This window comes from Mercenaria mercenaria, chromosome 1 (assembly GCF_021730395.1).
Source record: "Mercenaria mercenaria strain notata chromosome 1, MADL_Memer_1, whole genome shotgun sequence".
Classification (NCBI taxonomy): Eukaryota; Metazoa; Mollusca; class Bivalvia; order Venerida; family Veneridae; genus Mercenaria; species Mercenaria mercenaria.
Window position 1 is genome coordinate 74,393,439 of NC_069361.1, and position 11,692 is coordinate 74,405,130.

At 35.3% G+C, this 11,692-nt stretch overlaps 1 protein-coding gene across 1 annotated transcript; it reads right to left on the bottom strand.

The window, feature by feature from the left end:
* Window positions 1–575: 575 nt before the first annotated feature.
* On the bottom strand, window positions 576–5,662 carry LOC123533852 (uncharacterized). Its single transcript, XM_053551004.1, has 3 exons — window positions 5,504–5,662; window positions 2,629–2,742; window positions 576–2,041 (listed from the first exon to the last, which is right to left on the bottom strand). The coding sequence occupies exons 1-3, from the start codon at window positions 5,562–5,564 to the stop codon at window positions 1,842–1,844; spliced, it is 375 nt and encodes a 124-aa protein (XP_053406979.1). The 5' UTR covers window positions 5,565–5,662; the 3' UTR covers window positions 576–1,841.
* Window positions 5,663–11,692: the final 6,030 nt, after the last annotated feature.

The window sequence follows — 11,692 nt, forward strand, 5'->3', positions numbered from 1 at the left end:
GATTAACTAATTTTTAGCAAGCTGGTAAACACAAAGATTTCACAGAATTACCACCCTTTACCGTAGTATAAACTTTTAGCATGAACTAGCCAGATTGGCTGGAACGGTTTGCTATAAGCAACAACACATGTACAATTTTGCTTCGCTGAAAGAAAATTGTAGATGTGTTGTTGGAAAAGAAGTAACAATTACGTTTGAACGTAAGACCGTTTTATATTCGAAGCATCCCGGTACGTATATTACTATACAGATACAGCGTCATGAACCATAAAAACACAGTATGGAACTTTGTCAAGTGGTATTTGTCCGTTAGATAATTATATACTGATTAAGCTGGTACAGGAAAAAACACTTTGAAATATCAAAGCAACAGGATCTGTACAGTATGTGATACGAGCACATCCGTCATATGCTTACAGTTTGCTAATCGTACGATTTTGTCTGGTTAGTGCTGCATCCTGTTTTAAAGGGCTTTAAACTATTTGCTATAATTTGAGTAAACTGATAATTATGGCCTTTATATTGCCTAAAGTGTTTGCACAAAGTAGATGAGATAAAAATAAAACAAAACGGTATCAGTGTGATATGATGAACGTAAACTTTTAATATATGAAACTGAGAAAAATTAAAGTCAAACGGAACGTCTATGAACTTGTTTAAGTCAATTATTCCGTATGAATAGCAAATCGTTCTGGACGCTTATACAGCTTCACAATAACATCCCGGAAAAAAACACATCTTGTACATTTGGAACTGTATATCTGACTCTCATTTTAAGTATTATAAAAGTTAATATATGCAGTATGATAATTTTAACATAAAAATAAGTAAAGAATTTCTTAACTGCAAATACGGACTGTAATATATCCGTATGTCTCATGAGCCTAGTCTTTTTTATTGTCACGCCTCCTCTTGCTGTGAACGTTTTTTGTCTCGTACATACACTTGAATATATATATTGCCCACACGTTAATGATCAAATATGTTCCAATACAACATAACGATTCACAAATTAAAGACAATACACTAGCTACAGGTTTCAATGAATACATTATACTTACATTTAATACTCAAACGCTTGTATCAATAGAGGAAATGAGCCACACCATGAGAAAACCAACATAGTGCATTTGCGACAAGCATGGATCCAAACCAGATTGCGCATCCGCGCAGTCTGGTTAGGATCCATGCTGTTCGCTTTCAAACCCTATTGCAATTTAAGAACCGTTAGCGAACAGCATGGATCCTGACCAGACTGCGCGGATGCGCAGGTTGCTGTGGATCCATGCTGGTCGCAAATGCACTGTGTTGGTTTTTCTCATGGCGCGGCTCAAATATGCATGCTTGATGAGAATCGTAATACCATCTTTCTACATTTACTTTTTCACTCTATGTGATGACAACCAGACAAGTGATAAGTTCCATTTTCTGTTTGATAGTAAACATTTTAAGTAACAAATATAAATATATTAAGTCTTATCACTAGAGAAATCCAACTTTATTTAACTTGAAATTTGAACAACTTATGAACAATAAAAACACAGCAATTTTAGTAAAACTTGTTATATTTTGTAAAAAAAATTATATATTTTTCCCCTGTTAGTAGTCTGTTAAGCATATGAGACTTTCTTTCCTACATTGTTTATATGCTTTAAATGAGCCATGGCTTTGAAAATAAAATCTTGAAAATTGTGAAATCGATGGTTTACTGGAATGTAACTATTAGATTAAACTCATCCCTTTTAACAATGTTTTTTATATTTTCTGTCATTGGTCAAAAGAAAACTTCACAAAAGATGTAGAGCTACTTGAATATTTACATTGTTTTAGTCTGTTATATTTCAAAACATATATCTTCTGGCCACTATCAGAAATGCTGTAAATGTGAGTGAAGTCATCAAGTGCATATTCGCCCTGTCCACTCCATTACATTTGTCCGTAGTACATGTGCAAAGCGTAACTTCGACGCCTTCAACATTTTGATCGCTGCACTTAGTCTCGGTACCACTGCCGCAACTCCTTTTGACGTATTGAACACCATCTGTATTATAAGAATATTTTTCCTCATTGCTATAGATACTGTAAAGGTTGTAATTTCGAATGCAGATTGTATCAGTGAGTAACATTTTCATTCATACACCTAAGTCCTATGTTACGAAGCAAGATTTTTTTTCGTTTAAGTCAATTCTAAAGCTCAAAATGTTCATAGGTATGAAACGCTGGTTATAATTTTCTTCTTTACACAAGATACTGAAATATTTGGTTTTTTATACATAATATTTTCACAGTCGATTCCAAGTTGGTGCCTTTGGAATCATATACATTTGTATTGCAGAGCGAAAACCTAAACGCTCGCCTTGCCAATCAACATGTCTTTTGTTTTACTCTGGTACACCATTTCACATTTCTTTTACCTCATAACATTTTCTAAAATTCATAAACTTGCATAAATGCAGTATAAATGTAGTATTTTAAAAAAAAAAAACTTCCATACCACAATTTCGTCAACACCTCCAATTAGTCTTAGACTGACTTAAGAAATGATAACTCTTTTAAAAAGATATGCCAATGTATCGAATGAAGCGATTCATACATAACTTTTACGAAATGATATAAACAAAGCCATACTCATCTCTCCTTTAGTTTTCTCGCATGATTCCGAACAGTCAGTTGTTGAGACACCTGAAGACTTAAACGGATCGTTGCAGCCTTCGCAAGAGTAACATTGCAGTGCATTCACACCTGTAAAAATGTGTGAAATAAATCAGAAACCATGATAGAAACTGCCATTTTGACTGTAAAATTTAAGATTCCATAAGACAATCCTTTAGAAACATAAAACGCAACCAAATACATAACAGCAGATTCGGTTTCATCGAGTCTGTTCGTGAGATTTAATGGAATGTTGAACTCCATTACACACCCTACAAACGGCTTAAGCAGAATTCTATTACACAGAAACATTGAAACGATTTCATGATCCCTGAGGATCAGAAATTATTACAATGCAGACTGCACAAATAGTTTCCAGTATGGTAGTGTATGTATGGTTTTGTATGGGCCGGTTATGTATACAGAAAGTGACAAACAAACGACAAATTGGTTTGCTGAGTTGGTGCTTAAATATGGCACAACTACATAGTACAGGTTATATGGCGCAAAGCTGGGCTAAATACGGTACAACTACACAGTACAGGTTATATGGCACAAAGCTGGGCTAAATACGGCACAACTACACAGTACAGGTGATATGGCGCAAAGCTGGGCTAAAACGTTTGTTTTTACATTTAATTTACATCGAAATGAAAATATGTAGTATGATATCAAAACTTTTATACCTGCTGGAATCACAGAGATACAGCAAAACTAAGTGTTCAGACCTTATTAGTTGCATTTTACGATCATAAAAGGGTAAAACACGGGTTCCAATTATGTCGTCCCAGAACCAAAACACAGAAAGATACGAAGTGGTGCGGTCAGTGGCTAAAACCACACTGGGGCGGTCAAAGAAAAAATGCCATCATGTAGTTTAAACCGATTAATCGTGCACAAACCACCTCACTTTAAATTCCCACCATGTTCAAATATAAAACTTAACCGTGCCAGATGAATCTCTAACACACGTTATGATAACGAAAAACATGATATGTAAATCCATAAAAGTGCCAATGTAAATACATGCATCGGATGTTTGAGATCATGGAAGAAAAATAAAGCCAGTTATTACACTAGTGAAAAATAACATTTTGACGTCTACAGATGTCGCTTTTTAAAACCACAGCAGATTTAGGTTGAAGTGACTTTATCTATGATACGTAAAAAAGAAGTTTTGATGTTTTAGTAGGAAATAGGAAAATCAGAGCTGTGATAAAAGTATATTACCATTTATCTTTCCATATTGTACTTATTAAATTCGTTGAATAAGTTCTCGACACAAGCCTCACATTTTATTAAATAGTCAGCTCGTTTGATAAATTCAATATGACAAGGCACTCATGTAATATCCTAACCATAGAGGATTTTTTGTTTCAGTGTAAGATCACGAGTAAACAGCAGCTGCAATAATTTCGCGAGTTGCATATCCACGAGTGAAAATGTAAGATAGAACAGAACAGACATTTTATTATATCTAACTTGAACATGTACAGTTCATCTTTACATACAAATAAATTCACACAGTAATGTAATTAATAATAACAAATAATAATAATAATAATAAATTAATATATTAATAAGATATGGTGTTCATTAGTAGAAGATGTATTAATCTTACAAGTAAAACAAATACAACTTCTTTTTATTTCTTGGTTTTACTTAATTTACCCATTTTATTATCTTTTTATTATTGAAAAAAAAATGATATTTTTCACTGTGAAATAACCTGATATATTTCATTCTAACATTTCGGTAATTCACTGAAAAACATGTAATAAATGGAGTTAGTTCACTCCAGGGATAAGCCAGGGATAAGTACACATTGTATATCTATGCATACCATTTGTTCGGCAGTACGATTGCGGGTTTTCGCAAATTTTCATTCTTTTATTTCCAAATATTTTTGCAATCTTACATTTAGTCCAGCTTCCTTTTTCAGCCAACACGATGTTCGATACAACGATTTTTCTTTACTTTAGTTATCTGCTTTTAAGTAAACCGCTAAGCTTTATTAAGGCGACGGACTGTATATGATTTCGGCGTTTTCCGGTTTGTACGGGAGGTCGTGTACGCACTGAGCTACATATACGAAAGAAGAATCCCGAATCGCCTAAAGAGAACATGTATTCACACGGAAATTGCCGAGTGTCATTACGGGCACATGACCTTGATTCAGTTAAAACTCAAATCAACCTCAAATATGAACTGAATCCGTTACATTAACCATTCCTTTGAATCGTTTGAGTATCGTCGTTTCGCAACAAACTCGTGCGTGTAAACTATACTAATTGATATTCCGCTATATTTCGAACCCGGGAAGGAAACATTCCAGTTCGAACGTGTCACCATGGCACTGACCCGACTGAAGGGCTAGTATTGACCTTCCATGGAAACAATCTTGACATTTTATGATTTTTTTTTTAATTTTCCCTTCAGCAAAATTTCCGTTGAGCCGCGCAACCAGTTATCCAAATACATTTTCTAGAACTAATACATTGTTTTAAATACACATGTGATTCTATGAAAAAATGTAATTTTATCGAAACAATGAAGTGATGTTTGCTTACACATAAAAAATATATTTTCTGATCAAAAAGTCTGGGTAGCATTCCTTAAAATTAATCCAGACATGTCGCAATGTTTTCCTATATGTTTAACTGCCATATGATGCACCGGTTCTGCCTCTTCCCACAATCCTTTTAAAAGTTTCTGCTGCAATTTAAGAAATTACTATGATAACGCTATTCACATTTCATGTGAGTTTTTTTCTTCTTTAAACTAATGAAAAAAAGTTTTTCTTCATACGTATTTAACAAATAAAAGCATGCCTGAATTAATGTTTGATTACCTGGTCCAATAAGAATCAGAAGACAAAATAACGAGAGCAACATGATTATTTGTGACGCCATTATTATTTCACGACTGTCCCAACTCGTCTGCAGTCTGAAAATGATACACGTTGTCTTGTTATTACCGGTTATGGCCAGTAATTATTTAACCTTGCTGACACTGACCTCTGCAAACTGACGTACGAACTATAAGTAGCACTTGAACTACTCCAATAAACAATTCAAATGTTTTTTTCCTGATGTCTAAAATCGTGGTCGCACTTTTACGCATCGGCGAAGTACTTTTTATTTGACCCCATGGATTTTCAAATATTTTCGTTTTTAGTTCTTGGTGATATACGAAGCATAAACCATGTGATTCAATGAGTGTTTACAGTTTGAAACAGTCAGAAACAATTCCTATATCGGCAAAGTACTTTTTATTTGACCCCACGGATTTACGTCAATACTTTCAAATATCAGTTTCGTTTTTAGTTCTTGATGATATACGAAGTATAAACAATGTGATTCAGTCAGTGTTTACAGTTTTACAGTGTTTACAGTTTGAAACAGTCAGAAACAAGTGCTACATCGGCAAAGTACTTTTCATTTGACGTCAGTATTTTCAACTGAATTTTGAAAGTATTTTCGCTTTTAGTTTTTGGAAATTAAAAGTAAAAACAATGTGATTCAATGAGTGTTTACAGTTTTAAGCACTCAGACACAATCCCTACAGCGTAAGATACATATTACAGATTAAACGTAAAGAATTAATATGTCATTATATATGTGATTTACAATATCATAATCTAGAAATTGTATGGTTTACATCGGAAACATGCAACTGACGAAACGGGCAATAAACCGGCATTTAAAAAAAAAAACATTTTTGCGGAGGTTTGCGGACATTTGTCTCCGGAGTGTTCAATTGATATTGCTGTAATGACGCTACACAAGTTTATAAACAGATTATTAAAAAAAGGTTTATGATTTTTGTGTGCATTCTGTACATATGCATATATATTAAACAAGTTTGATCCATTCTTTTCCGTAGCCTATGAGACGGCAGTTTTTGTATAACATTAGTACTCATCTGAAGAATTGTATTGGTCAAGTCAGTTATAAGAGTTTGACACGTGAAATACTTGATCTTTCCAGACAGTCTGGAAGGAATAATTTGCCAGAAACTTTAATTTGGTTTACTATATCTTAGAAGTATGATATATATGAATATTTTTACCTTGTTGGGATGCTTATTTATATACTTTCAATACATCAGTTTTACTGCCTGATCAGTTGAACTTGCGAACTAGAAGTAGCATTGGTTAAAAATGGTATCAAGTGAGGGTACATGATAATAAATAATAACATGTGGTGGCATGATGTTACCGGCACCACCGCGAGGACCCAAAGAAGGAAGAATGGATTGAAACAGTTATGAATTGTCTTTATGAAATTGTCAACAACAAATGTTTATGCAAAAATAATGCAGTTTGTATGCTGTAAATTAGATAATGGTTGTTAACATAATCTTAGTATTTTCAAAATGAATGAAATCGAAATTGAAGGTAAAAGAATGATTTGCCTCTTTCCTGCTCATATCAAACTATGCCACTGAGGAAAATAACAATTTCTGAATTGATATATTAAAATCATTGTTATAACAGTCATTTGTTTCCATTTTCGGTTTCGAAGCAAAAATAGCATTTTCAGAAAGATATACTTTAAATAAAAACTGCTTGAAAAATCCTTCGTAATATTTGTATGCAATAATGGTACCAAGTACGTGATGAAGTTAATGAGAAATCAAAGCCTTGAGATGTCTGATGGTTGCGGGTTTTGCTAGAGTTATTTTAATTTTAAATGCCAATCTGTAAATATACATGTATAAGAAACAAATACTAATGTGCCTCATATCTAAGATAAACTCTGCCTGACCTTACATGAACAGCTGGAAGTCAGTGATGTAACCATGGGTTGGAATACCTAATCATTGACAGATCTTATATAATCTAAATGGCCGGTGTGAATGGATAGAGGATGAATAAGAACTGCTTGATCATTGATAATTCATCCGCATTGTTCATGAATGGGACTACTTTGTGTAGCACATGAACAAATTCCTTTGGATGTGATTTGGAATCAAATAAAGATGCTACATGATTGTCAGAAAAACACTTAACTTTGGTAGCGGGATAAACCCGCAACCAAAAATTAAATGACTTACTACGTTGAAGATATCAGTAACTTGACCTTATACCGATTGACCTCTATCCGTCCTCAATAGATGTCACCTACTGAGTCAAGTGATTCTCAAGTTATTGAGCAGAAACCGGTTTCATGGTTTATGACCCCGTGACCCTGACCTGTGACCTATTGACCAACAAGACGACGGGGATCATCTACTTTTATGCTACTAAGTTTTACGTTCTGGAAAGTGTTCGCTCTACCAACAGCCCGACATAACGACTTACCAACCCACTGAAGCCACTGACATGCGCAGAGCAACATAGTTTCTTTGAGGGAAGCATCTTAATATGATGACTAATCATGCTATCAAGTTTGAAGGTTCTGGGCCAAGTGAATCCCAGGTTACTGAAATGAAACTGTTTTCAATGTTCTGGTCACTGCGACCTTGACCTTTGAGCTAATGTTGTTCGCGCCACTTTTGAAGCACTTTTGTTGTGTTGTCCTGGTGCCCGCGCAAATGCGCCAAAACAAAATTTCGAAAGTTCTGTGTGTAGTTTTGGCACGCGCGCCAGCGTAACCAAACGAAACTGAAAAACGTCAAATAATGAAACATAGAACGCGTTAGAATGAAACATTTTATTTTGCGATGGCGTGCGCGCTATTAATACAGATTCCGTTGGGGGGAGGGGGGGGGGGGGGGAGGGGGCATACATGCATGAGTTTATGCACCTCGTGGAATTATCTCTTTTTTTTTCAGTCCAATAAGCTACAAGCATATAATAAATATTTTAACACAATTTTGTCGCACACATTCAACATGTACTAATAAGCTTTGATAATGTGGCAGTTGAGTCCAATAAGTCCAGGGGTGTTCAAAGATAATCCGTCACAGATCTATTGTAAAGCAATTATTGGATTTACCTGTATTGGAAAATAAATAGTGTCGATTGTATTGAGGTCAACTGCCACATTATCAAACTCGTATAGAGTTCTGAGTTGTCAACATACAACAAGGTCTGCGATCAAAGATGGAAAGTTTATCAGGAGCACATTGTGAACGGCGGAGGTTATTTTTGAGTGTATGCTTGCTGTGTAGAGGTGATGTTATGTAAGAAACAATAATGAGATGCAAAACAAAGTAAAAACAAAAATAATGTGGCACAAAGGTAGAGTAATGTAGGAAGGGATAAAGTAACGCAATACTTTATAAGTATACTGGTAATGGTGGAAAAAGAAAACAACACCCCTTAAATTATTTTCTCGAGTTGAAGTGGTCATGATTTATGCATTCCAGTTTCATTTTTATTTCATTGTGGACATATAATTGATAATTTGGTAGCATTTTCAATGAAGGTTCTTTGCATTTAAAGATATGTAACAAACCCTATTATCCATGTGTTCATACCCATTTTAGCGGTCAATTTGGACGATGTCCTAAAGTATTGACTGTCCGATTTAAAAAAAAAAATCCGTTATAAGATGCATGACCCCCTTTTTTCTTGTCGTTTTTGTGTTGATGTGTTCGTGGTAAAGGGTCACTGAAGAACATATTGTAGGTAATTCTCTTTTACAATGGGTCTGGCTAAGTATATAAAACACATATCCAATTTATTTACTACAGTTCTGCCTGGACGTATGTTACGTCTTATATACATGCCATTTCTCATAATGCTTTACTTATTTTTTATTGATGTGCCAGTTTTGAGACATCATGTATGTCAATATATTATTGATACTTTATGGTTTTCCGGAAGGTTCCATCACAAATACTTTGTTGTTGTTTGGTTTAACGCGCACCGACACAATTATGGGTCATATACCGACTTTTGAGCTTTAATGTTGGAGGAAGACTCCAAGTGCCCCTCCGCGCATTATTTCATTACGGGCGGGCACCTGGTTAGAACCATCGACCTTCCGTAGGCCAACTGGATGGCTTCCTCGCGTGAAGAATTTAGCGCCCCGGACGAAGCTCGAAACCTCTTCGGTGAGGGGCAAGTGCTTTAAAGGCATTGAGCTTAACCACTCGGCCACGGAGGCCCTATCGCAAAATACTGATGGACAGGGGAAGGTTTTTTAATAGGAAGATGTCTGAGAACAAATGAGAAACCTAAACAAGATTTTATTGAAAAACTTACCTGTATTAACAAAATATTACCAGTTTGGACATTTAACATCTAGTTTACATTTACATTGTGGAATTAAATCTATCGATAAAGAGAGAATTTATATTCTTTGGATATACTAAATTCAGTTGGGATTCTATATGTAATTTAAGAAATTGGATTTAACTTGACCAGCACAGGATTTGGGCTATTCTTGCATATTAGCATATTAGAACACGACTTAAATTCAATAATGATAATAATAATAATAATAATAATACTTTTATTTAAAGAGTGTAACATATTTGGCTGTAACCAGTAGGACAGTTTGACATGCAGAGTAGACATGTATATTGAATGAGACTAAAATAAACTATAATATAAGTAAATGACCCCTATTCATTTTTGGGTCACTCTTGCAAGGTCATGGTCACAGGGGCAAGAACATGGAAAACCATTTCCTAGAACCACATGACCCAGAATGTTGAAACTTCATATGATTAATGGACATGCAGAGTAGATGACCCCTATCGGTTTTGAAAGTCACAGGGGCCAGAACATGGAAATCCATCTCCGATCAGTAACTTGAGAACGCTTTGAAAACCTTCAAACTTCATAGGGTGATAGGATTTACAAAGTAAATGACTCTTATCATTTTTGGGTTACTAGATTAGAGTAGATTACCCCTACAGTTTTTGGGGTTACTCCATCAAAGGTCAATGTCACAGGGGCCATCCGTCCGCCACATTCAATTTCGATCAATAACTGGAGAACCGTTTGACGTAGAACCCTCAAAACTCATAGGTTGATAGGGCTTGCAAGTAAATGGCCCTTATCATTTTTGGGTTACTAGATAAAAGGTCAAGGTCACAGGGCCTGAACATGGAAAACCGTTCTTGATAAATAATTTGAGAATCAATTGGCCCAGAATGTTGAAATTTCATAGGATGATTGTAAAGTAGACGATCCCTATTGATTTTTTGGGTCACTTCATCAAAGATCAAGGTCACAGGGACCAGAACATGGTAAACGGTTTCGGATCAGTAACTTGAGAATCATTTGACTCAAAACCTTCAAACTCATAGGGTGATAGAACTTACAGAGTAGATGAACCGGTTTACTAGTTGGGTAAAGGTCAAGATCGCAGAGACCTTAACATGGAAAAGACTTCCCCATCAATAACTTGAGAACCGCTTGACCCAGAATGTTGAAACTTCTTCATAGGATGGCTAGACACACAGAATAGATAACCTCTATTGATTTTCGGGTAACTCGATCAAAGACCAAGGTCATAGGGGCCAGAACATGTAAAACAGTCTCCAATCCATAAATTGAGAACCACTAGGCCTTCGTAAGATGACTGGACATGCCGAGTAGATTATCCCTATTGCAGTCAACCATAAGTGTCTCTTTGACTCCTGTCCCCTATTGACTTCTTGTCTATTACTACTATGCATTTGGGGAGACGTGCGTCTATCTACAAAAGCATCTTCTAGTTCTAGTATAGTTGCTAGTTTCTTTTTCTGCTTCCTTTAGTATTTGAAGAAACAAGCAATTATTGCCTTAAGACATAACATGTAAAACAAACAAAAAAAATAAAAACAATACCAGAAAACTTAAGTAAATGTAACTAAACATTACACCTAAAAGTGGAATTGAAATGTGTGTGAGTGAGGGTAAGTGGGGTGGAATATAACAAGCAACACGGAACTGTATCAAGAAACTCAAGGCAAGGAACAGAAACAGAACTGATAAGGAGAGAACGTGTGAGAGTAACAGGGTTATAGGGAGAGGGTGAATGGAAACTATGAGTTGCATTAACAATATCGTGATAAACAGATAAGCCCGAATAAAAGTAATGTGGGCTTAGATTAAAATGGGTGGGGTAAATGATAAGCTGTCAAATATGAAACTACA

Excerpts from the sequence above, each read along its gene's own strand:
- LOC123533852 (XM_053551004.1), bottom strand. The coding sequence starts at position 5,564 with ATGGCGTCACAAATAATCATGTTGCTCTCGTTATTTTGTCTTCTGATT. Across the intron at positions 2,743-5,503 it reads TCTGATTCTTATTGGACCAG|GTGTGAATGCACTGCAATGT; the intron begins GTAATCAAACAT and ends ACATTTTTACAG. Across the intron at positions 2,042-2,628 it reads GAAAACTAAAGGAGAGATGA|ATGGTGTTCAATACGTCAAA; the intron begins GTATGGCTTTGT and ends CTTATAATACAG.